Source organism: Pangasianodon hypophthalmus, chromosome 29 (genome assembly GCF_027358585.1).
Source record: "Pangasianodon hypophthalmus isolate fPanHyp1 chromosome 29, fPanHyp1.pri, whole genome shotgun sequence".
In the NCBI taxonomy this organism is placed as follows: domain Eukaryota; kingdom Metazoa; phylum Chordata; class Actinopteri; order Siluriformes; family Pangasiidae; genus Pangasianodon; species Pangasianodon hypophthalmus.
Genome location: NC_069738.1, coordinates 457,078 through 484,613, shown reverse-complemented (window position 1 = coordinate 484,613; position 27,536 = coordinate 457,078). Strand labels below are relative to the sequence as shown.

The 27,536-nt window shown below is 40.9% G+C and overlaps 1 protein-coding gene across 4 annotated transcripts in view; it reads left to right on the top strand.

Annotated features, from left to right (window-relative positions):
* LOC113525088 (interferon-induced very large GTPase 1) overlaps positions 1-27,174 on the top strand; it is a 35,888-nt gene extending 8,714 nt beyond the window's left edge. For all 4 annotated transcript variants that reach the window (XM_026911532.3, XM_026911531.3, XM_026911529.3 and 1 more), the window contains 4 exons: positions 6,664-7,047; positions 10,006-10,050; positions 16,575-16,618; positions 22,077-27,174. In XM_026911532.3, coding sequence (XP_026767333.3) covers positions 6,664-7,047; positions 10,006-10,050; positions 16,575-16,618; positions 22,077-26,837 — 5,234 coding nt within the window. In that variant the 3' untranslated portion in view covers positions 26,838-27,174. The remainder of the gene's footprint in view (positions 1-6,663; positions 7,048-10,005; positions 10,051-16,574; positions 16,619-22,076) is intronic.
* The last annotated feature ends 362 nt before the right edge of the window (positions 27,175-27,536 follow it).

The following is a 27,536-nucleotide window of genomic DNA, read 5'->3' as shown; positions in this document are numbered from 1 at the left end:
ATGTACTTCACTGTAACAATCTCCCCATGTTTGGGTGAACATGAGGAAGCAGGAGGCAAGCTTGGGAACAACTCAAGAGGCACTTTATTCTCCATCTTTTACTTTCACTTTTCAGCAGTTTTATTTTCCTTCGCCCACACACACGGCTCTGTGCTGGTTAGCTCTCTCTCTTTTTCCTTTTTATCTTTGCCAAAGCTCATTGCAACACAGAACACTCGTTAGTAGAATTCCCCGATAATTGAGTGCATCATCCACTGAACTGTTAGCGTGAGTAGACAAACTGAGGGAGATCTAGTAATGTCCTTCAGGTGGTTCAACACTAATCTCTCAAAGGACTTTATGATCACAGACAGTGACCAGTCTGTCATTTAGCCCTGTGATCTTCTGTTTTTTGGGAAAGGGATTATTGTAGACCATTTGTAGCAGGAGGGTATTTCACACTGCTCCCGTGATCTTTTGAACATCTGTGTGAAGAAAGAACAGCCCTAGTACTCTGCTACACACAGTGAAGGACCTGAGTTTTCTTAGAAAGAAGAGCATGCTGAAGAGATTCATGTAAAATGCTTTGGTGTTGTCTTTCCAGTCCAATCTGCAGTTCAGGTAGACCTCAAGGTACCTGTGGGACTGCACTATCTCTACCTCCTCCCCTTCCCTACTCTGATTCATCTCCATTGTGAATATACCCCACAATAGAGGAGTCATAAGAGAACTTCTGCAGGAAGAATGAACTGTTGTTGTTGTATATAACATAAAGAGGAAAGGCGATAGAACCATTCTGTGAGGGGCTCCAGATAAGCATCATACATGCTGAAATATGCCTGGTAGGCAAACTGTAGGCATCCTGATGTACCATGACCTGTGGGCTGAGCTGTTTCAGGACTAACCTCTCAAAGGTCTTCATGATCTCTGAAGTGAGTGCAATGGATTTGTAGTCTTTGAGTGCTGGGGTGTCCTTTTTTGGCACTGGAACTATACAGGAGGTCTTTCTAGGGCACCTTTTGTAGTCTTAGGGAGGGCGAGTGAAATGTGAAATTTGATTGGGAGCCAGTGCAGTGTGGATAAGATAGGGGTGATGTGGTCATATTTTCTGGTTCTACTAAGAACTCTGGCTGCTACATTCTGGACTAACTAGAGCTTGTATATGCACCTACTGGAACATCCAGACAGCAAGGCATTACAATTTTGACCATATAGTGTATCCTAGTAATATTATATACATGACCTTTGAATGAAAGATTGGAGTCAATTATCACACCAAGGTCTTCTGCACATGATGAAACAGAAAGCTTACTTCTAACTGCATGTGGTCCTAGTACAAGTACTTCTTCTTGTCAGAATTAAGTAAGAGAAAGTTAATAAGCATCCAGTGTCTAATGTCTTTTACACATTCCTCAACTTTATTAAGCTGATGTCTGTCATCTGGCTTTGCTGAAACATACAACTGTGTATCATCAGCATAACAGTGGAAGCTAATACCATGTTTACGGATAATTTTGCCCAGAGGTAGCATATATAAAGAAAAGAGCAGTGGGCCTAAAACAGAGCCTTGTGGAGCACCAAACCTTACCTTACTATGCATAGAGAAGTCACCATTTACGTTTACAAACTGATAACGATCAGTCAAATAAGACCTGAGCCAGGAAAGGGCTGTTCCCTTAATGCCTACTACATTTTCTAGTCTATCAAGATGAATAGCATGATCAATGGTATCAAAAGCTGCACTAAGGTCAAGCAGCACAAGCAAGGAGACACAACCCTGATCAGAGGCCAGTAGTAAGTCATTTACCACTTTAACCAGCGCTGTCTCTGTGCTATGATGAGGCCTAAATCCTGACTGATACATTTCATGAATGTTATTCCTATGTAAGTATGAGCATAGCTGCTGTGCTACAACCTTTTCTAGGACCTTGGAGATAAAGGGGAGATTTGATATAGTGGCCAACAGTTGGACAGCTGACAGGGGTCGAGGTCAGGTTTTTTTAATCAGGGGCTTGATAACTGGGTTAGTTATCCAATTGTCTGGCTTTAAATTTCTAGTCTGAATTTTTTGCCTGATATTTTAAATTTTTCAGCTTTGTCATTGAAAAAATTCACGAAGTCATCACTGCTATATAACGATTGTGTGCATGTCTAGTGTGGTCTTAATCCTAGGTAATTTTGCTACAGTATTAAATAAGAATCTAGGGTTATATTTGAATTAAATTGATTACAGTTGTCACATGAAGTTTGTTTTGTTGAACCTATCCACTGTCCACTGATGGAGACATGAGGGCAAAACTCCTCGAGGCAACCGCAGCCCCAAGGCCACCACTGCAATCACAATCCCAAGCCACCACAGTACAACTGCCCATATGAACCACAGTTCAAAGACATCTCCACGATCCCCAAGCGGCACCATCCCCAGCAATCCCAATGATTTTCACGCCTTCCATGTGGGGCTGCCTCCAGAAGCACCGACCAATCTCTAACCGATGAGCACTCCAACCAGAGGGCATCAGGATGGATCACGCAGATCCAGAGAGCAGAACGGGTCAGGATCTCTATACTCAACACACTGAGCAAGCTCAATGTTGACCACTTGTAGCTTTCTAGTTATGATTTTTGCAGATCGGAAATGGATGGCCTCGGTTTGCTGTCGATCAAAGTTACTGCGCGATCAAAGTGGCAACACAGTAGCATGCAGCGGCCACGTTGGGTCCACAGATATGGTGCGTGTTACGTGTAGCCTACAACAATTGGGAAACTTTTCAAAGAGATGTACATTGGAAGCCCTGGTGACCATGTCTATCATTGCCAACTTTTGCTGGGCATTGGAGAACAAAGCTCAGGAGGAATAAACGATGGACTGTCGGAAGAGCTTCATGACCTTGGACTGCTACGCGAACCAGGCCCTGGGACCGCGGTATGGCCTGATCCCGCTGGCCAGGAGAGAGGGAAACTGTGTGCGAGGCACAAAAAGGACAACTATGTAAAGATGCTGTTCATAGACTTCAGTTCAGCATTCAACACAATCGTCCCATAACAACTGATAACAAAGCTGAGCTCTGGGTCTGACCACCTTCCTCTGCAACTGCATCCTGGACTTTCTGACTGGGAGACCCCAGTCTGTCAGGATCGGCAACACCACCTCTATCACCACCACACTGAACACCGGCACCCCCACTGCTGCTCACACTACTAATTAATGACTGTGCTGCAAGGTTCAGTTCTCATCACATCAAGTTTGCTGATGACACTACAGCTGTGGGCCTCATCAACAACAATGATGAGTCAGCGAACAGAGAGGAGGTGAACCAGCTCACAGAATGGTGCAGAGACAACAATCTATCTCTTAATGTTGATAAGACTAAAGAGATGATTGTCGACTTCAGGAGGACCCAAGTGGACCACTCACCACTATACGTCAATGGAACAACTGTGGAGCGAGTCAAAAGCTCCAAGTTTCTTGGTGTGCAAATGACTGAGGACCTCTCCTGGACTCTCAACACCACCTGCCTAGACAAGAAGGCCAGTTTCTTCCCTGAGGCAGTCAGAGTACTCAACACCTTGCTGCCTCCCAACAGTCACCTGGCTTAGTCAAACACCTAACCCAGTATGACTCAGTAACACTGCACACAACACTTTACAAAACTGCATCAGACACTTTTATATTATGGAACTCCTTTTTTGCTGCTACACTTGTGCTGCTACAATAGTTTACAGTTTATAGCCCATGTTCTGTATATCTATTGTCCTGTGTATTTATTATCTTGCACTCGTCTGACACTGTTGTGTATTTGCACTTTATGTAGTCTTCCGTGCTGTTCTATGTTGCACCATGGTCCTGAAGAAATGGCATTTCGTTCCAATGTATACAATCTATATAGAGGAATGACAATAAAAACTCACTTGACTTAAATAATAAAAAAAGCAAACATTGGCAACAAAGAAAGTTTGAGTTAAATGCCGGACAGAAGCAAGAATCTTCTGGAAAAAAAGTCTGGTTTTATGAAAATAACATATTGTGGGAGATGTGGAGCGAGTGCTGTTGCACTGTTGCTTGTGGGTTTGTTCTGTCCATCCAGCATCTTTACTTCCAAAGAGAAAGGGTAGTAACCAGAATGTACAGCCTACAGAACACAATTTACTACAGTACAGTTGCAAGAAAAAGTTTGTGAACTTCATGGAGTTACCAGGGTTTTTGCATTGGTTATTCATAACAAGTGATCTGAACTTCATCTAAAGTATGTCATAAGTATAGACAAACACAATCTGACTGAACTAATTACAAAAAAAATGGATGTAGAACTTTTCAAGCCTTTATTGAGCACATTGTGGAATCATTCACAGTGCAGGCTGGAAAAAGGAAGTGAACTCTTGAATTTAGTAACTTGTAGATCCTCCTTTAGCAGCAAAAACCTGCACCTGTAGCTGTTAATAAGACTGGCACCATGATGAGGAGGCATTTTGGACCAAATCCCCAAACAAAACTGCTTCAGCTCATCAGTATTTTTGGGCTGCCTTGATTGAACAGCCCTCTTCAGGCCATGCCACAGCATCTCAATTAGGTAAAGGTCAGGACTCGGTCATTCCAAAAAATGGATTTTCTTCTTTTTCAACCATTCTTTAGTTGATTTACATGTGTGCTTTGGGTCATTGTCTTGTTGCATCACCCAAACTTTTTTAAGCTTGAGGTCATGGACTGTTGCCCTGACATTTTCCTGTAAAATGTCTTGATACAACTTTGAATTCATTGTTGTATGTGCCCAGGCCCAGAGGCAGCAAAGCAGCTCCAAACCCTGATGCCCCCTACACCATGCTTCACAGTTGGGATGAAGTTTTGGTGTTGGTGTAGTGACTTTTTTCCTCCAAACATAGCAGTGGTTTCCTCTGTAGTGTCCTTTCATTAACATCATTCTTGTTTAGTGTTTTTCTGAAAGTCAGCACATGAACAAAGACTTTTGCAGTTTGTAGAGTTTTCTGCAGGTCCTTTGCTATTACTCTTGAGTTATTTTTCACTTCTTTCTGGAAAGTAGCAACAGTCCTGAATTTCCTCTGTTTGTAGACAGTTTGTCTTATCATGGATTAATGAACACCCAGGTGTTTAGAAACGCTTTTGTAGCCTTTTCCAGCTTTGTGCATCTCTATAATGCATCTTCTAAGGTCCTGTGAAAGTTGATGGGATTGAGGCATGGTTCACACTAATCAGTTGTTCTTGAGAAGAACAGATTTGTCAGTAACCAGACTTTATTTAAAGGGTAAAGCACCTGTACAACCCACACTTCCATGCTCATCTCCTTAATTGAAACATCTGATTCCAATTAGCTTTTGGAGAAGTTGTTAGCACAGAGGTGCACTTATGTTTTCCAGCCTGCACTGTGAATGATTACTCAATATGCTCGATATAGACCTGAAAACTACTACTGTATTTGTGTTTTTAATTTAGTCAGATTGTGTTTGTCTATAATTGTGACAAATTTTATGAGGAATCAGTGCAAAAACGCTGGTAATTCCAAAGGGTTCACGGACATCTCTTGCAACAGTATATGGTTTGCTTTTGTTTAAAATGTAATTAAAATATATTCTAATAGTTAAAGAAAGTGGGAAAAGGTGTGAAAATTGGTTATTTGCTGTATATTACACGTAAGGCTTCATGTTAGCATTGTTAGCAGCAGGAGATAACTGTACCAGCTACCACCACTATACACCCATGTAATCTATATATTCTTCTAATTAGTTAAACACAACTTAAATCATGCACTTATCAGTGTGAAAATTATTTGATTAACATGTTATGTGCCATTCTTCATATTAGCTATCTAGCAAATTAGCAGCCTAAGTTAACTGTACTTGGTACAAACACTCTCCAGAAACATACATGATGTCTGCTACTTCATTTCAAGCTTAGTTTTATTCATAAATTATTTAGTTAATAATTTATTTAATCATAATTTCTCTATAAACATTTATTAAGAGGCTGTATATGACAGGATAAGAGGAAACCAAAGTCTTTTCTTTTCATGTAGTAACTTAAATTTGAGTGGGGAAATGGGAAAAAATGTTGTACCACACGTTCTATACAACTTGGAGAATGATTTACACCAATCCTTTGGATTTGTTGCTTTACCAAGTCATACCTAATTTGAAAATCTCAGTTCATGTTTTCCTTGCTGGTATCACTGAAACTGTGGCTGTGTGTCTCACACAAAGGCAGTCGTCTGCCTACATCCCAGGTTAGGATGTTGGGGACAGGGTCAGCCATGATAACAATACCACTGCTGGTGCAGAGATCGTTAAGGGTCTTGCTCATCTGTGGCAGCTTGAAAGTGGTGGTACTTGAAGTCACAACCTTCTGATCAGTAGCCCAGAGCCTTACCACAGAACCGCCACTGGCAATTTTTTTTTGCATGCCATGCTGGCTTACTACATGGGTTTGAGATGGCCTCTACTGTTCACTGCCTGGTCTTCAAACTGATAACAAATGAACCACGTTTTTAAACAGAAGAACAAATCTGAAGCTCATTTGTCTAAGATAATTACCCTTGTTTCACAGTAAAATATGTATCAGTGTTATGCATCATGTTCATAGAGGAAAATCACATTTCTCACTGGTATACCTGTGTGATGGTTTATTGTTCTGTAGATTATGTATTCTTTCCTTATATTTCCTTATATTTTCCACAGTGTCAGAGCTGAGGATAATTCTGTTGGGGAAAAGTCTCTCACAGACCCGCAATGTGGGAAACTTCATCCTCGGCAGATCAGCGTTTGAGACTGAAGATCCTCCACATTCAGTAGAACCTCACTGTGAGAGTGTCAGAGGACATGTGGAGGGAAGAGACATCAGCATAATCAGTGCAGCTCATTTATTTGACCCACAACTCTCTCAGGAGGATCTGAATCAGAGAGTAAAAGAGTTTGTTTCAAATTCTGGACCTGGGCCTCATGTATTTTTACTTGTGGTGCAGCCTCATGACTTTACAGAGGAGGACAGAAACCTACTGCGATTCATCCTGAATTCCTTCAGTGATCAAGCCATAAACTACTCCATTGTGATAACAGTAGACGGTGAGACTAATGAGAATTCTTATAAGATTTTTAGAGGACAGAAAATAACTAAAGGTGTTCCTGAAGATAAAATCAAGACAAACCAATTAAATGTAAACTGAAATGTTATAAAAACTAGTAAGTGTTCATATATATATATATATATATATATATATATATATATATATATATATATATATGTATGTATACACACACATACATATACATATATTCTGCAAATATTAATACAAAATTATTTTATATTTGGTTGCCTTAAAAATATATATATATAATAGCAATTGTGTACTGTGCAAGAGTTTCTTAGAACGTAATTAGTTAGTTAGTGTTACAACCCCAATTAGTCTAGGGGTATGTGGGGAATAACACTTATTTTATTATTAAAAATATGAGTAGTGTGTGGATAGTCAAGGACCAGGAACCAGTAGTGCAAAACAATCCAAGTGATTTATTTATCTATATACAAGTAGTGAAGTGTGTAGTGCCGGGTGAGAGTGGTAATATTTACAAACTATTTACAGTAACACAGAACAGGACACCAAAGGGGAAAAAGGGACGCGAGCGGCACCAAAGCAAAGAAATGAACAAAACCAAAATAAGTCTACCTATTTCTAAACCCTCTAACCTAACTACAACAAAAGATCGAAAATAAATCTTCAGCGTCCAGGACGCTCTAACTACCTACACTATCTAGCCAAACCAAAAGTACAGAGGGTGGTGCTCGCTCCTAACCTAGTGTGTCTAATACAAACGGACCTCCTGCGTGCTGCACCATGTATGTCACGTGACGTACTTACCTGTCCCCTTTTCCCCAACACTAACAAAGTCACAACTAGGGTAACAAACAACAAATTAACCATACAAACACGTGACTAGCACAAAGCGGGGAAACATGGAACAATTGACATACAAGGACAAACACAGTAAGGCAGCGTAACTCAACACAGAACAAACGGAGGTACAACAGGGTTTTAGTTTTACACAACCAGGACAACAACGACCTCTCTTGAATGAATGGCAGCGGGTTTTAATAGGCGGGGTCAGAGGTTGATTGGATGTCACGGCCGATGACATCAGCGGGGTTAATTGAGACAGACAGGAACGTTATCCAATGAGGCGACCGCTGCAGAGAGAGAGAGAAAGAGAGGGAGGGCGAGAGAAAAGGGGGAGAGAACAAAACACAAAAAACACGCGGACATACCCCAGAACGTAACAGTTAGCCTATAATGAAATTATAAGGCCTTGTAATGCAGGTCAAGAATTGCCATTAGGAATAATGCTGAATCCATTGTACTCTGACCTCAGAAAGTTCCAGGTCAATTTTCCAGAGTTTCGATCTAAAAGTGTTCCAGTGCTTTGGCTTGGAAAAACATGGCTGCCCAGAGCAAGGACATATTTGTATGTCTAGTCCCTGAATTTGATAAACATATAAATAAGATCCATATGATTTATTTCTGGCTGAAGAAATTACGTATGTTCAATATGTAGTATATTACGTATGTAGTTCAACTAGGCTTGAGATCATGGGCGATAGTATTGAGAATAACCGATAGACTTCATGTATTGAGATGACTATCAAGTTGGACAATTTAAATTGTCTGTGGAAAAACTTGGTGTCAGCAGCTTTAAGATCGACCAGAATAAATTGTGTTGTAATTTGTAACATTTCTTTTTTGCCTAATTTATATCCTATATGAATCGTAATAGCCTGGGTTGTCCTTTCCGTGCTGCCAAACAGAAAAAGCTGTGAATGTCACTACTCACAAAACATGAAAGGAGATTTAAATTAACAAAATGAAACAGCATGCCATTTATCAGGGCGACTGCACTATACAGGAATTCAGTGTCTCTCGTGCTGTTCAACACGGAGCAAATGCACACGTAGTTTATAGAATTTTATTTCAAATTTATAATGAGTTGCAACTAATAACTCATTAAGTTTATTTGCTGTCCTGACTAAAGTTTTGTATCATTCTTGACTAATGGGTAATTAGTAAAAACTGACTATATGCTATTGTGACTAGCATCTCCAACTGAATTGTAACCAACTTCCTGTGTGTTTTTTTTTTTTGCTGTAATGACTTAACATGTACATGACATGTGTTAGTAAATTTTGACTAAAATCAATGAAATTATATTACAAATCTAAACTTCCCAAGCAGTTAAAACCGCTTTTCACAACAGAAGAACTACATATCAGGAAGAATCAAGTTTTAAGTAGAAAATAATGCAAAGGAAATTCTGTTTACCACTGACTGTGTGCTGCCATATTGTTGTGATGTCAGAAAACGCAGGCCAAGTGGATGTTGCCTGAGTTCCCAACTGGAATTCTGAATTGATTGACCATTTTATTGGAGGACAGGTTTAACCCAATTCCATGTACAATGGATTGCAGCATAACAATTCTAGAGCATAATAAATTCTCTAAATTTTTATTCTGTTAGACATTAAACATGTAAGATGGCCCAAGAATATCTCAGAAATAAAAGCATTCTCCAAGGAAGAGTGGTTAAAAATTCATTAAACAAGAACAGAAAGACTCTTAGCTGCCTACAAAACATTTGCATAGGCCAAAATTACAATTTTAATTTTTTGTGATAAGTTCAAAGTAACTATGCATTAACATTTGCAGAAATTTGTAATTTTTACAAAATAGTTAGCTTCAGAGGTTTCTTTACTTCTTTCACTTCAAAAATCAACTATGAATATTTATCATTTTACCTTTACCTGCAATGTATAATTTTCTGTGAGAGAGGAGTGTTTATTTAATAATCACTTATACAAGTGCATGGAGCACAAGTATAGTTTTTAATTTTAAAGAAAAAAAAAACACTAAAAACTAAAAAGAATTTGAATTTATTACAATTTGGAGTTATTACATTGTGATACCTCAACTTGAGAGTGATAAATGGCAATGCATATTTACTAATGTTTTCTTTTGTTTATTACTTAATTTCATAGATGCTGCAACAGTGTTACCAAAAGAGAAAAACCAAGACACAAAGAGTAAGTACTTGTTCTGCCAACATTATATTTAATTTTATATAAATATTTATTATAAATATAATTTACTAAATAATTCTATTTTACTTTGTACTTAAATCTTATTCAAAAGGGTTAGTTGCAAATGCACTGTGATGTTCCTGCAATGCCTACTGTGAGAAACACTAAGTACAAAAAACTGGGCTTACATGTATGAGAACATTCTAATGTGGAACTCAATTCAAAGAGGAGCCAAGAAACCTTGGGAGAATATTTTAATCTAGTACAGCTTCATAAAATAAATTTGTGTCAATAAAAAATGATTGCATTTCAGTTCACCAAAAACAAGGGAGCAACCTGCAGTAAACCTGCACCTTCTATTATGAGTAGTGAAAGATGAGACAGAAAGGGCACACACACACACACACACACACTGCAATTGATCAAGAATGCATAAAAATAAAACTATACTTTTTCAAACATACAATTACTGTATGGTTAAACCATAGTAACCACATACCATATCATAGTAATCATAAGTTATAATTAGAGTGACAAAGCTATAATTAGACAGTTTAACCATGTTTCCTCTTTTAGGCCCATGTCTGTCTTAAATTAAATTCCACTTAAAACTTAAATTCCAATTTTTGAATTTGCCCTAATAAAATAATAAGTTTACACATGTATCCACGCTCCTCCTGCCCATTACAAACATTTATAGTGTGATGGCTCACCTCAGAGAACAACATCAGTAATACATTATTTGTAAAAATTTAAAACTATAAGTCCATTAAAACAAAGCTCAGATAGTAGTCAGAATGTATAGATGGCAGTTAAGGAGCCACCCAATTTTCATTGTTGATTCCCATATTAAGAATCAACTCAGCAGTAATGACACAATCCCAAGTTACCACTCGCTTTCTCCGGCCTGCTGCTGACTCATACCCCCCCTTGAGAGATTAAATCTACCACAGCTATCTGTGGCCCCGGCCTGTGGACCACCTCGAACTTAAACAGCTGAATTGCCAGATACCAGCGAGTGATCCACGTGTTGGCATCCTTCATGCGGTGGAGCCACTGGAGCGGATCATGGTCTGAACAGAGGGTGAAGGCCCATTCCAACAGATAGTATCAGAGGGTGAGGACCTCCCACTTGATGTACAGACATTCCTTCTCTTTCATACTGTACTTTGTCTCTCACACGAAGAGCTTGTGGCTGATGTACAGGGCTAATGTAATGGGGCTCTTCTCTGCCACTTGGGACAACACGGCCCCCAACCCTAGGTTAGGTGAGACCCTTGAGGCAGTCGTGGCCTAATGGTTAGAGAGTCGGCCTTGCAACCCGAAGGTCATGGGTTCGAGTCTCAGGTCCGGCAGGGATTGTAGGTGGGGGGAGTGAATGACCAGCCCTCTCTTCCACCCTCAATACCACAACTGAGGTGAGACCCTAGAGCAAGGCACCAAACCGCAGCAAAAAAAGGCTGCCCACTGCTCCGGGTGTGTGTTCACGGTGTGTGTGTGTGTTCACTACTGTGTGTGTGCACTTGGATGGGTTAAATGCAGAGCACAAATTCCGAGTATGGGTCACCATACTTGGCCACACGTCACTTCACTTCACTAAAATGAAAGGTAGAGAGAAGTCAGGAGAGAGTCCAGAGTCCAGCTTTTACATGAGTGAATGCCTGCCGGCATGACTCTGCCCACTGGACCCAGGGGATCTGGTGCCCCCTTTTTAGTGAGATCAGCCAGCGGGCTGGTGAGATCCAAATAATTAGGCACAAACCATCGATAATAGCCAACTAGCCCCTGGTCTCACCTCCTTTTTGGTCTTGGGTCTCAGGCAGGCCGCAATCACTGTTGTCTTATCTATTTGGGGATGCACCTGCCCAAGTGGAAGCCCAGATACAGTACTTCGACTCACCCTTGCACACTTCCGTGGGTTCCCCATGAGTCCCGCCTGCCTTAACGATCTCAGAACAGCCCTCAGGTGCTGCATGTGCTGCTGTCAATTATTACTGTTGACACATATTACAATGTGTCAATTTAGACACCGAGTTGACTTTTCTAAAGTCCACACAAAAGTGGACAGTCCCATCAGCTTTGGGCACCAAAACCTCTGGGCTGCTCCAGTCACTAAAGGACTCGATTACTCCCATGTCGAGTATAGTCTTGGGTTCATCCTGAACCACATTTTTTTTTTGTGTTCGGGCAAACGACAGGGGTGGCTGCATACCACCACCCCTGGGGTTGTCTCTATGTGGTGGTCTATGAGATTAGTGCGACCGGGTAGAGGTGAGAACACATCAGAAAACTCCGCCTGCAATTTAGCAATGTCCTTGATTTGAAACGGAGAGAGGTGGTCTCCATAAGGGACCGGGGTGGATGGTTTTACGTTTAGCTCCTCCCACTCTGTAACAACTGTCGTCAAAGCCACAGGAACCACCTCCCTCCATGGTTAAGGTGGTACACCTGCTGTGCCCTGCCTCTATCCGTTCACCTTACCTCATAGTCGATGTCCCCGTCGGGTGACCTCAAAGGGCCCTAGACACTTGGCGAGTAATTTAGAGCTTGATGTGGGTAGGAAAATGAGCACTTTATCTCCCGGTGCGAACTCTTGTAGCCAAGTACCCCTGTTATACAGCGGGGATTGACGTTCTTGCCCCTGTAGCAAATTCTCCTGTGTTATGTGGCTTAAGATGTGGAGTTTTGCTCTCAGGTCAAGAATGTATTGAGTTTTGTTTTTACTGTTAAGGTCTCTCCTCCATTTTTCCTGAATGACACCGAGCATGCCGTGAGGCTTCTGCCCATACAATAACTCAAATGGGGAAAACCCTGTTGAGGCTTGTGGGACCTCTCGCTCTGCAAATAACAGGGACCTCTATTAATGGAAGTGGCTGCAACGGCACTTTGGGGTGGCCGATGGATTCACTAGCTGACATTTGTGACATGCTGTGCACCACCTGCGAACATCACCATGAATGCCCAGCCAATAGAAGAGGACCATGAGACGGTTCAGTGTTTTATCCTGTCCTAAGTGCCCCACCATTGGATTATGGTGAGCCGCCTGGAACAATAATTCCTGACGGCTCTTCGGAAATTGGGTCCCAACCCACCAATTGGGTTGTTTCCTCTTGTGTTTGAGTGTTCTGTGCCACTTGATATAACCTATCCTTAATAATCAAAAAATAGGGGTGGGAGAGTGCAACATTAGGCTGAATTTGATTCAAGGGGAAATCCCAGAGAGAAATCCCCACCAAAAGGGAGGAGTGAAGCTCCTCCCACACTCGATGTCTCCCAAACGTGGAGCTGACTTTGACGGTCTGAGCACCCAGCCAATGCTGCGCACATCCCACACCATTTTTCACTACCGCAGGACCCAAACATTTCTCTCGCTAATGCTCGAAACCCCAGCCAATTTGTTACCAGGATTAGTGGATGGGTGAGATGGGGCCTAACCACTGCCTCCACTCTATATATTTGCCCCCGAAATTGAATGATGACCAGCACTAGCAGATATTCATGAATATCCCCGTGCACACACCTCACCTTCACCAAACATGCCTTTCCCAGTGCCTCAGCTTGAACCACACATTGGTGAATTGAGGTCTGGTTACAGCCTGAATCCACCAATGTGTAGTATGTACCACCTTGAACACTCACCGGTATGTGGTACGTCCTGGCTCAATTGGGGGCAGCTTATGTTGCGTCAGGGATCTGGACCAACGCCCCCACCTCCATCACGTGGCACTGGTCCTGGAAATGCCCAGGCTCTCTGCAATGCCAGCACACCGGCCCAGGCCTTACTCCTACACCTGAAGCCCCGGATTCACCTACCTGGGGGTCCAGTGAAGGGAAATTGTAATGCTACAATTTACAAACACATTCTATACAATTGTGTGCTTCCAACTTTGTGGAAACAGTTTGGGAAAAAAACAACATATGGGTCTAATGGTCCAGTGTCAACATACTTTAGGTCATATAGAGTATATTATTAATTCATTAATATGATGTATATTAAATCTGTGACACGAAGGGGGTGGGGTTTGTTGAGAAAGTGGCTAATCATAGAAGATATAAACCAGTTTCTGCTTCTTCCTCACTATCAAAGTGCCAAAAATCAACTTGACTCACATGAGCAAACAAGTCCTCTCGAGGAATGAGGGGAAAATAAACTATACCCATCCATGCACTCCCCTCACCCTATCATTTTTTTCTTGAAAATTATGACATTTTGCTCTTGGGTTGCAAATTTGCTTGCATGAGGTACTTTCTTTTGCTCTCAAGTTTGCATGATTGAAAGTATTTTTGTGTTGTGCAATGTGTCTCTGTGCCTGCTAATTTTTTGCCATTGATTTGACCAAATATATCCAGATTGCCTATATTTGTCTTAGCATTAGCATTAAGAGACCATCTGTAGCCAGTAACCTTTGAGAACCAGTGTCTAACAAGTAGAACGGGATCAGGAACAGCATCTCCAACACCATCACACTGTGCACTGGGGCCCCACAGGGCTGTGTGCTCAGTCCACTGCTGTTCACCCTGCTGACTCACGACTGTGTAGCAATGCACAGCTCGAATCACATCATCAAGTTCGCCGATGACACGACCGTGGTGGGTCTCATCAGCAAGAACGACGAGTCAGCATACAGAGGAGGTGCAGCGGCTAACGGACTGGTGCGGAACCAACAACCTGTCTCTGAACGTGGACAAAACTAAAGAGATGGTTGTTGACTTCAGGAGAGCATAGAATGACCACTCTCTGCTGAACATCGGTGGCTCCAAATTTCTTGGTGTTCCTCTGGCGGAGAACCTCACCTGGTCCCTCAACACCAGCTCCATAACAATGAAAGCCTAGCAGCGTCTGTACTTTATGAGAAGACTGAGGAAATCCCATCTCCCACCCCCCATCCTCACCATGTTCTACAGAGGGACTAGTGAAAGCATCCTGTGCAGCTGCATCACTGCCTGGTTTGGGAATTGCACTGTCTCAGATCGCAAGACCCTTCAGCAGATAGTGAGGACAGCTGAGAAGATCATCGGGATCTCTCTTCCCTCCATCACGGACATTTACACCTCACGATGCATCTGCAAAGCCACCAGCATTGTGGACGACCCCACACACCCCTCTCACACACTCTTCACCCTCCTGCCGTCTGGCAAAAGGTACCGAAGCATTTGGCCAGACTGTGTAACAGTTTCTTCCCCCAAGCCATCAGACTACTCAATACTCAGAAACTGGACTGAAAGCACACACACACACACACACACACACACACACACACTCAAGTGTACATCACCCCATTCTCTTTGCAATTTTTGCACATCCCCTCATTATCTTATACAAATATTTATTATACTGTATATATCTTATACTCTCTACTAGGCTGCTACTCCTTATGTTTACATTTCCAGCAACTTATATTGTTACTCTTTTTGCACTATTGTCACTGGATTCACATTCTTTTTCATCAATTTTCTTTGTATAGCGCTTTTAACAATTAACATTGTAAATATGTGAACTTATCCTAATGAGCAAGCCAGTGGCAATGGTGGCAAGGAAAAACTCCCTGAGACAATATGAGGAAGAAACCTTGAGAGGAACCAGGCTCAAAAGGGAACCCATCCTCATGTGGGTGACACCCGATAGTGCGATTATAAATAAATCCCTTCTATTATTGTGTACTAAATGGACAAATAGTGCAGTTGTGCAACCAATAAATTCATCACAGTTTTTGCAAGAAGTCCGGTTGGTTGAAATCTATCCACTGTCCATTGATGGAGTCCTGAGTATGCAGGTGCTCGTGGCAACTGCAGCCCCAAAGCCACTACAGCAATCGCAGTCCCAAGCCATTACAGTTCAGCTCCCCATATGAGATCCCCAAACCATCTTCCCCATTCTAATAGAACTCTGTACTGGTTGGCTCTGCACTGTGACTTACTGTGCCCATTGTTTTGTTTTAGTAGTCATTGTACTGTCTTGTCCTGTCTGCACATGCACTTCATGTAAAAATATATGTAGTCTGCTGTAGTTCTGTGTTTGTTTTATGTAGCACCTTGGTCCTGGAGGAACATTGTTTCGTTTCACTGTGTACTAACTAGCTGTATATGGCTGAAATGACAATAAAAGTCACTTGACTTGAGAACTTGATAACAACAGTGCCGATGGGGATGCCTCCATGAGCAACAAGCCCAGTCCTTCTTGTTACTAATTTGTTTGCCTCAAATACCCTTAAAATATAGCTTGCCCATATTTGGATCAATGCAAAAATCTAATTTCTCATTTGCATTTGAAATATTCCACTAAAAATAATTTCTTACCCATGGACTGACAGAAGGATTGATGGCAATTGATTGCTGTGATGTTTCAGTTTCATCTGCTGCTTACAGGGATAATTCCATATAAATCCTACCAACACCCGTATTCCTGAGATCTCGGATGGATGCACAGACAGACAACCTGAAATCATAATGACTCCACAATCTAGTGGCTGAGGCATAAAAACAATCTGTATTGTCTCTTAAATGCTGTTTTCAAATTTTATTCACAGACTTTACCACTTGCCAGAAACAAGAGCCAGCAGAAGAGGGACAGGTAAGTAGATTTTTATGAACTCTTGGTAGGTCATCAACTTACTACGGTTGCGCTGAATAAAAATTTATATATTTGTGTGTTGTTTTAATAATATAAATTATTTGAAATTTAAAATAGATTAATTTGCTAATTTAATAAGTACCTAATAAGTGTACTTGCAACAGTATAATTTCAAAACCCCTGAAAGATTAAAATTGCCAAGAACTGAATAAATTGATTAACATCAAAATCAGAATCACTTTATTTGCAAAATGTACCAGTACACATACAGACATACAAACCTACAAAAGTGCACATACAGCTATGAACAACAAATACAAATCTAAGTCCAATTACAATAATAGAAATACAGTACAGAAATCACAAACGCAATCTGGAGAAGGCAGGTCAGTCCTGCTTATTTGTTGTAGATGGCTTGTTGAGAAGAGTGGCTACCGTTGGGGGGAAAAACTGTTCAGGTTTTGTATGGTACTGGTTTTTATGGAGTGGTACTGTTTACCTGAGGGGAGTTTCTGAAACATAGTTCCCTGAATATATATGGTCCATGGTGAATTTCTCAGCTTGCTTCCTTAGCCTTGGTGTCATGCTGCTCCTTAATCGACAGCAGCTGCTGTCCAGTCAGCCTTTCTGTGGTGCACACAATTTGCTGCAGTCTTTAAACAGAAGGATGCTGAGTTAAACCACACAGTTATTGATGATGCTGATGAAGAAGAATGCTCTTTTGATGGTGGATCTGTAAAACTTGAACAGAACTGGTTGAGAGATTTAGAGTTTCTGCAGCTTCCTTTGAAAAAACAATCACTGATTAGCTTTATTGGTTATCGTTGTTGTGTTTATTTTGCATTTGAGGTCTTTGGAGATTGGTTGGTTCCTAGGAATTTGAATGATTCCACCTTTTTTTGTGCCTTTGGTGATTCAAGATGATGGTGCGCTAAGAAAAAACAGCCACTCTGAATCCAACAATAACTGCTATTTTTGTTGCCTGTATGTTTGTGAATGTGGTCTTTGGGGCAAATGTGCACCCAAAGTGGTCATCAACTCACCTATGTTTGCTGGACCGTGTTGGACATCGGAACAAATTCCAGGACAAACATCTTAGAGTGAGACGCTGATCTGACATTTGAGCTCCACGGCCTCGAACTTTGCTATGGGAGCTAGGCCTAGAGACAACGGCCATGCCTATGGCAACTACCTGGGTGAGGAGACACTGCAATCGGTGTGAGCAAAACCAGAAACATGGTGAGCAGGCTGGCTGGGCTAAAGTTAGTAGGCAGTCAGACCAGCTGTACCATCCATAAATTTGTCAAATGTTCGCTTCCTAGACAAGAAACTGGACTGCGTTTCTCTACAGCAGACCACACAGACAGACATGAGGGATTGTTACGTTTTTAATTTTACAGAAATGTGGCTCACTAACAGCATCCTTGACATGGCCATTCAGCTAACCAGGCTAACCACCTCCTTAGCAGACCGGGATGCTACAACATCTGGTAAGACCTGCATAGGGGCTTGTGTGGTTATTTCAACAGAGAATGGTGTGTGAACGCTGTTTTAGTTTCTAACCACTGTTCATCACTGGTGGAAATCATGGTGGTCAGGTGTCGGCCTTACTATCTACTAAGGGAATTCAAATTATTGTTATTGTGGCTGTGTACATTTCCCTCATGGCTAATACTAAGGATGTGCTACATGAACCGTACAGGGCCATCAGTAAACTACAATCTGCTCACCCCTATGGCCATACAAACCTGAAAAGAGTTATAACAGTTATTCCAACTTTGCAACTAGGAGAGCAAACACAAGGGACTTGGTTTACACAAACAATAAGAGCTACAAAGCTACACCAGACCACCATGTTTTTCAACATCTCCCTGGGTCAAGCAGTTGTACCACAGTGCGTTAAGGCTACCACGATCATACCAGTGGCGAATAAGTCCGCAGTATCATGCTTCAGGAACTACTGCCCCACAGCACTCACACCAATCATCAAGAAGTGGCTGGTCATGAGGTCATCAGTACCAGACTCCCCACCTCACCATACCCTTTGAGGTTTGCGTACTGCCCCAACTGATCCACAGAGGACGCAATCTCGCATGCTCTTCACTTGGCACTAACCCATCTTGACAAGAAAAATACATACACTGTTCAACATTGAATCCACTGACAAGTGATGTGAATAACGTAGATTATCTCACAATGGCACCTGTCAAGGGGTGGGATATATTAAGACAGCAAGTGACCAGTCAGTTCTCAAAGTTGATGTGTTGGTAGCAGAAAAAATGAGCAAGCATAAGGATCTGAGCGACTTTGTCATGGCCAAATTGTGATGGCTAGATGACTAGGTCAGAGCATCTCCAAAATGGCAGGTCTTGTGAGGTGTTCCTGGTATGCAGTGGTTAGTACCTACCAAAAGTTGTCCAATGAAGGACAACCTGTGAACCGGCGATGCATGTCACTGATGCATGTCGGGAGAGAAGACTAGCCAAATGACAAAGATTTCAAGGTGTTCACTTGGCCTCCAAGTTCCTCAGATCTCAATCTGATCGAGCATCTGTGGGATGTGCTGGACAAACAAGTCTGACCAACAGAGGCCCCATCTCACAATTTACAGGACTTAACGGCTTATAGGTCTTGCGCTGGTTGCACATGTGCACTTTATGTTGTCCTGTGTAGGTCTGTGTAGTCTTAGTTAGTTCTGTGTTGTTTTATGTAGCACCAGGGTCCTGGAGAAATGTTGTATAATTTCACTGTGCACTTTACCAGCTGTATTGGTTGAAATGACAATAAAGCCACTTGACTCTCTTTGAGAGTGAGATCAGAGGCAAAGATGAGAGAGAGATCAAAGAGAGAAGAAAAGAGATTCACGTCAGAGTGCATGACTCCCTTTGTTTAAAGGAATGCAGATTTTAACAGTTTGCACCTTCATATTACTGAACACAGTAAAACTGAAAGCAGTGAACGCTCTCTCTTCCTGCCCAGATGTACAGTCTTACTTGGAGTTGTTTAGCTCATTGTGAGTGCAGTGTTCAATGACGAGTGACGATGCAGCATGTTTTAGTTCGTCTTCATGTGCATTTTTCAGGATGTATTTATTGATAGAGACATCAAAGCACTTCTATAAGTCGCTCTGGATTCCTGCCAAATGCCATAAATGTAAATGTAAATTTAAATACCCATTGCCATGTTGTAGCAACAGACAAATGGCAGACTAATGAGCTAGCTCTCTTCAGGTAATCCCTGAAATGAAAATTAAATAATGTCTAGACTGTTCCATGTGTCATGTAAGCATAACATTCAAGTGTGATGTTAAAGTGTTATGCTCTAGTGTTATGTTAATATGGTGCTAACTGTTTTTCCACAAGAAAGTGATGCCTTATGGATTTTGGTGGGTTGTTAGCACTGACCTGCTAAGCATACAATTAGGCACGGTGCCTCAGTAATTGTTACCTATTTGCACATTGGTGGTAGCACAGCTTGTGATATAAATGTTTTGATACAGGTTTGGTAAACAGTTGTTAGTCCTGACAGGTTTACTAAATAGTTGTGGAAACAGTTACCCAGACTATGAGTTTTAGAGTGTTTTACATTTGGAAGGTAACACCAGTAACTAAGATAACAGAAACGGGAATATCAGAAACATCATCCTTTGAAAGGTATTAGGCAATGTGGAAATGATAGCTAAATACTTGCAGGTTGCTTCTTTACCTGTGGATAAGTTTCAAAACTTTCGTAATATCTCCCCCCACTGATAGGGTCAGAAATTTTAGCAGTTCTTCAGTGCTTTAGAGTGGCAATGGGAACTTTACATGTTGGTCCTCAGTGCAAGTTCTTGGTCACCGAAATGTCAAAACCTCTGGACAATTTATCCTTGAGACTCTGAATCTTTGATCACAGTTCCACTATGACATGTGACTCTGGTTCTCATATCACTCTAGTGATTGTGCAGTTGGTGATGTTGTCTGCCCCCTTGGAGTTCTTATACCTGTGCTTCCACCCTCTTGCTCCATTGGGTTTCAGTGAGAGCACTTTTGAGGGCATTTTGCCTGGTCAAGATTAGCCAAGGGGGTCTTGGACCCTTCCAGTTCTAACTGAGAACCTCTGGAGTTATGGATATTGAGTTTTCCAGTTATCTCCAGGGCAAACCACCATTTTCCAGACAATTTGTGCCATCCTTCTGATTTCACGTATGGACAGGTCCACACACATGGGTCAAAGTTATACAAGAAGAGCGATTTAAAACTTGATCTTCTTCAAGCCTTGGTGCTTTTCTTCCTTGGACTTATGTGCATCTTATTTGATCATAAAACTTGTGAGGATGCCCAGTGCTACCATGTTTGATGTTCATGATGATCATGGTGGAAGTTTCGTTATGCTTCAGCTAGTGCATCACAAACTGGCTAAAGCTGTTGCACATTGAAGCTGGCAGTGTCACTACACATGCTGGACTGTTATGGAAGTTGTTTTCCAGACAATCTTCACCCTTTTTGCTGAGTGGAGTAAGGCAAGTCGAGAAGGCAGTGTTTAATTTCTCTTAGGTAGTCGTCAACGTTATGGTCCCATTTTGGGGGGTTGAAACATTCAATATCCTTTGCAATGGCATCAAACTGTTTTAAACCTGGCCTTCACAGAATTCTTGATCCTGGTGACAGAGATGAGATGGAGCATAGCTAGCCCAATGGTAATCACTTTCAAATTCTGACGAGGAATTGTGATAGCATGATCTGTGCCTAGACTCCACTCACATGGTGGATAGCCTGCGATAGAAACTCTGAAAATATTCTATAACCAAATAAGTTCCAAAGCATAGTAACGTTAATGGGAATAACATTAGGAAGTTTGAATCACAGATCACAGACTGAAGGTGCGTTTAGCAAATTGGAAGGCACCTGCCTCATGAGGCATCATTATAACTCAGAATGGTTTTTCAACTACTGGCCACTGTTTTTCCTGATGTTTTATACACATTTGGGAATTGATCGAGGATGAAAAACAAACTGCTTTAAAAAGAGGCTTATATACTCAGAATAAAGTAACAAATTTCATTAAAATCTCTAAAGCATGATTTGAAAAGTCTCCTGAATTAACTGAATTCCTTCCTATAACAACAGTAAAAGTCAGATACTTAAAATTCAATAAATTATTTAGAGAATTTAAATTAAATATCATAGTATGGAAACTGAACAAACTGGTTAGATGTTGGTTACTTTTTTTCCTTTCTTTTTATCAGATTCACAATTTACAGCATATGTATGTGGAAACAAAAAAATGTAGATAATCTTTGTGATGTGAATATATTTGATACTGGCTAAGTGCTTTTGTTTTAATTCCAACATCTAATATATTCTTTAGACAGCTCTGTCACAAATGCATATTTATTGCTGTTTAAAGTTATTAATGCAATGTTGCCACTTTCATCTAACATTTATTTATAACCAGAAAATTACATTTTATTTTACAGAAAACAATGACTGAACATAAATTAGCAGAAGATGGATCAATTTGTGAAGAAAAGAAAAAGTGTGAAATGACAAAATCAGAGCAACTGTTTATTACAATTAATCTTAATGAAAAGCACAAACAAAAAATGAAAACTTCAGATGTTCTTCAAATAACTTCACGTTCATTACACTGGAAGGAGCCTTGTACAGAGAAAGACTTAGTGGAAACCTTTCTACAAAGGATGCTAATGATGGACTACAGAGCAAGATACATTACAACTAAGGAAGACTCCAACAATTCAGAACACACTTACTTAAACACAAGAGATGGAGAAGATGATGATGACTTTGCTGATTTTTTATCAAAGAAGACATCTTTGGAAAGTGAAAGCCATAAATATCCTGTTCACCCCATGGATGTCCAGATGGCAGTGTTCCACTGCTCAGATCATTTCCTAAAGCAGCTAATAGTGAATAAACTGGCTCAGTGTCAGTACGCTCTGCCTCTGCTGGTGCCCAATCCCTTCACCAGAGAGATCGAGTTTCCTCTGTGGACCTTTCGCCAAATCAGAAAGAGTTGGAAGAGCACTGACTCCTCTGGTAAGGAGATCAGTAAAACCCAGGCGATTTCTGAAGCTGAAACTCCAATGGTGGCTTTCTTCAGGTTCGGCTCTGCATCCTCATCCAAGTCTCAGCTGATGAACAGCTTGATCAATGAGAAACATCACACGTTCTTCCACAGACACTGTCCAGGCAGCAGCAAGAACCGGTTACTGCTGGACGGAGTGGTGGAGATTGCGTGGTACTGCCCATCTGGGGAGGAAACAGATTATTTCCCTGACTGTGTTGCATTCTGTAATCTCCATGGTGATGCAGGAACTAATAAAGAGCAACTGGATATCCTGACTGAAATGTCCTCAGTCAATGTTGTACTTTTTTCTGATCCTGGAAAAGCAACATATAAGGAGATACTACAGAAGCTCTTTAGAGACACGAAGACACTGATTTGTCTACTTCCAGAGGATGAATCAGGTGTCACTGTATCTAGGAATGGAAAATACAGAATCGGCCTTAAAGACAGAAATCAGTCAGATGTAGCCAAGAACGTCAGAATGACTATAAAAGAATGTCTTTCAAAGTCACCTTCAGTTTTCAAAATTGAAAATTTGTACAAAACTGAAGTGATTACAAAAGATGAAGATGACCCTGAATGCAAGAGAGGGAAAGAAGCTGCAGAGAAGATCATGAGCCAGTTGGAGGGAAATGAAGTGTCCAAATTAAAGGAACAACATCTGCCCTGTCAGGGGAAGTTATGGCATGACTGGTGTGAGATGAACAAAGACCTGCATCGACTTCAAGGGAACAACATAGAAATGCAAAAGAGTAGAAAACAAAGAGAAATGAAGCAAATCCGTGAGGAGCAGCATAAATACAGACTCTCTGGTCTTATGGAACAATTCATTTCCTCACTGGATCATCTAGGAGAAAATGAAAAATTATTCTTTTTAAAATGGGTTGGGATTCTCCTGGACAAACGCACCTCAGATGATCTTTCTGCTCTTCATCACAAATACAATGAAAAGTGGGCAGCAGTTTTAGACCTTAAGAAGAAGCATGATAAATCAGATAAAATGAAGGTGGAGCAAACAGAACTTGAAGAAATTTCAGAAAAACTGACTGCAGCAACCTTTGGTTTGGAACACATCCTCAGAGAGATAGGTCAGATATACGAGTCTTTTATTTCTGTACAAACACCCAAGGAACGGTCTGAAGAAAAAACCTTGACCTCTCTCCCAAAGCTTGCAGCAGAACTCATGAAATCTGGTCATCCAATGGAGATAATGGATGGTGATGCTGCTCATGTTCCTCTGATCTGGGTTTCAGCAGTTCTAGATGAACTTGTGAAGATACTGGGAGACCAGAGAGTGTTTGTGCTGTCAGTTCTGGGGATTCAGAGCTCTGGGAAATCCACCATGCTGAATGCCATGTTTGGACTCCAGTTTGCTGTCAGTGCTGGAAGGTGCACCAGAGGAGCCTTCATGCAGCTGGTCAGAGTGTCGGAGGAGATGAAAGAAGAGCTGAAGTTTGACTACATTCTTATTGTAGATACTGAAGGGCTTCGAGCACTTGAGCTCGCCGGAAAATCCACTCAACATCATGACAATGAACTCGCCACATTTGTTGTTGGTCTTGGAAACCTGACCTTGATCAACATCTTTGGAGAGAACCCTGCTGAGATGCAGGACATCCTTCAGATTGTTGTTCAGGCCTTCCTGAGGATGAAGAAGGTCAGACTGACTCCCAGCTGCATGTTTGTGCATCAGAATGTCAGTGACATCACAGCTGGAGAGAAAAACATGGAGGGAAGGAGACGTTTACAGGAAAAACTGGATGAAATGACAAAATTGGCTGCAAAAGAAGAAGAAAGTGAAGCTGAGTGTTTCAGTGATGTTATTGAATTCAATGTACAAGATGATGTGTATTATTTTGCGCAGCTCTGGGAGGGCAGCCCACCGATGGCACCACCAAACCCAAGCTACAGCAGAAACATTCAGAATCTAAAGAAAGCCATTTTCAAAAAAGCTGGCGAGTCTCCTGGTATGACTTTCTCCCAGTTTAAATCACGCATCAGTGATCTTTGGAATGCATTACTCCACGAGAACTTTGTGTTTAGCTTCAAAAACACACTGGAGATAGCAGTGTACAGAAAACTGGAGAATGAGTTTGGAAAATGGACCTGGGCCCTCAGAAGTGCCATGTTAGACATTGAAGAAAAACTTTACAACAGAATTGAAAATGAAAAACTGAAAAGAATTGAAGAAAAAGATCTTTATTCTTCCATGGAAAAGGACAAAGAGGAAGTGGACAAATCAGTGAAGAGTTTCTTTGAAGAGGACAAAGACAAAGAAATTTTAATTCAGTGGAGAGTGAGATGTGAAAACAAAATCACACAGCTTCATGAAGACCTTGTCAAAGACACAAAACAAAATGTGAATGAAGTTTTACAACAGCAAAAAGCACGGGAGACTTTTGAACGTGAAAGGACACAGTACGATGAAAAACTGTTCAATCTGAGCAAAGACCTCGCTCTGAAACTCAAAAGCACAACAACTAATGAAGAAGTTCTTAAAGATGAATTTGACAAATTGTGGGATAAATGGGTCACTGAACTGACAAAAGACACACCTCCAGAGAGAACTTTTGATTTTTGGGAGGATGCTGTACAGATTCTGTCTGTGGGCAATGAACAAGCTTCTGTGTGGAGGCGGAAATCTCAGCAAGACTACAAACAGATAGACAGACTGGGAGATTATTCACCTTACATTTCAAAACTCATAAGACAGAATGTTCTTCATTATGTTCCTGGCATGAATAAACCTTCTTTTGAAGACAATGATTTAGTAAGGACTCTGACCATAAATGTGATCAAAGAAACCAAGGGATTAATTAAAGAGACATGTAACAAAATTGCCAGACTTGGGTACAAAGACAGCTACATACAGGAAATAACAGACCACGTCAGGAAGAGAGTTGAGCAACATCACAGTGAAAACCAGAGAATTAAGCTCAGAAAGGAATTCACTCTGGATCTCTGTCTTCATGTGTGTGAACTTGCGAGTCACAGATTTACTGAGCGCCATAAACAATTCAGGGATGCAAATGATCCAAGAGTTTATCTGTCCAAGCAGAAACCACAATATTACAGTGTCTTTACAAACTACTGCAGAGGAGCAACAACAACAAAAGTGTTTGGTGAACTGATCTGCAGTAACCTGAGAGAATCCATCCTGCAAGCAGTTTACAATAAAACTGCTATTGATTTGGCATCACAGATCAGATCAGACATGCGAGAGTTTAACGGTAACAGATCAAACCTTGAGAAACACATCCTCAAATGTCTGGCAGAGGAGGAGAACTTTGAGAAGTACAAAGAGTACATTCATAATCCCCAAAAGCACTTCGAACACTTCATTACAGAGAAGGTGAATAAGTACATTACTGAAAATAACACCACAGTTCTGAACCTTTTTAAAGGAAATCTAAAAGACAAAATACAGAGAGTAAGAAATGCTGTTCACACTGCAACTGAAGAGGTGAAGAACAGCCGTGGTGATGCAGACATGTGGCTGAGAAGTTTTACCAGTTCACTAAAAGATGAACTGAACTTAAAAGAAATAACCTTCACTGATCACAAAGAAATTACAGACTTTCATTTTCTACAGCAGCTTGTTAGTAAAGGTCTCACTGAAATGATGTCAGAGCTAGACAAAAGCTTTAAACGTGTAAAAGACATCAAAATGGAGAAGTTCAGGAAGAAGCCAGATGAGATCCTGATTGAACACCTCTGTCAATGCTGCTGGGTTCAGTGTCCATTCTGTAAAGCCATCTGCACCAACACAATGGAGGATCATGATGGAGATCACAGCGTCCCTTTCCACAGGGTAGATGGTATCAATGGGACGTATTACAGAGATACAACAAATCTCGATGCTGATTTCTGCACAACACTTGTGCAAAGTTGTAAAGCTTTCTACCCCAGACATGATACAGATGTGTCTGTACCTTTCAAATCATACAGAACAGCAGGAGGAGTTTATGCTACCTGGAGCATCACCCCTGATAATTCACAGCTCGCATACTGGAAATGGTTTGTGTGCAGATTCCAGAAAGACCTGGAAAAGCACTACGAGAAAACATTTCAGGGTAAGGGTGAGATCCCCGGGGAATGGAGAGACTTCACTAAAGAACAAGCTATAGAGAGTTTGGATGAATATATCTGATGAAAGACTCTTCTGAACAGAACCCAGCAGGAACAGCAACGTAATCATGAACCAGTCATAAACAGAGAAACTTTGCCTGTATTAGTGACAACAGAAATGACAAAAAAAATGATTAGAAAACATTAATTAGATTAAATTTAGAATAATCACTATATATACACACTGTTTCAACTTTTCTCTTTCTTTTTTCTTCTTCATGACAACATTTAAAAATTAATCATGTTATATCAGTGAAAATATTAATCACAGAATGTGCTTGATTATGAAATGTATTTTTTTAAATAAGATGTTCTTGTTTGAGTGTCAATGTTGCAATAATAAACAATATTACAAAATATTTTGTCTCTCTGCTTCAGAAAGACTTTTCTAAAGCCTGATATTTTATTCCTCAGAGGTGTGGAACATACAGAGAAAGTAGGAGACCATGCCTCTGTTTTTTATTCTTCCATCTAAAAATTATTTCTGGTATAAACTATATGAAAAATAATCCCAGTCCTGATCATCACACTCGAATAATACACAAAAATTCAAATAAATTCTACTGTAGCACATGATTAATGAATAGACACGATAAAAGAACACGAGCAGACGATGAAATGAGACGAGTAGACGATAAAAGGTGGCAGTGACTATTTATTTATTTATTTATTTGTTTGAAATTAAAAAAAGAAAAAGGTTGAAGGGTTTGGAATTTTGTTC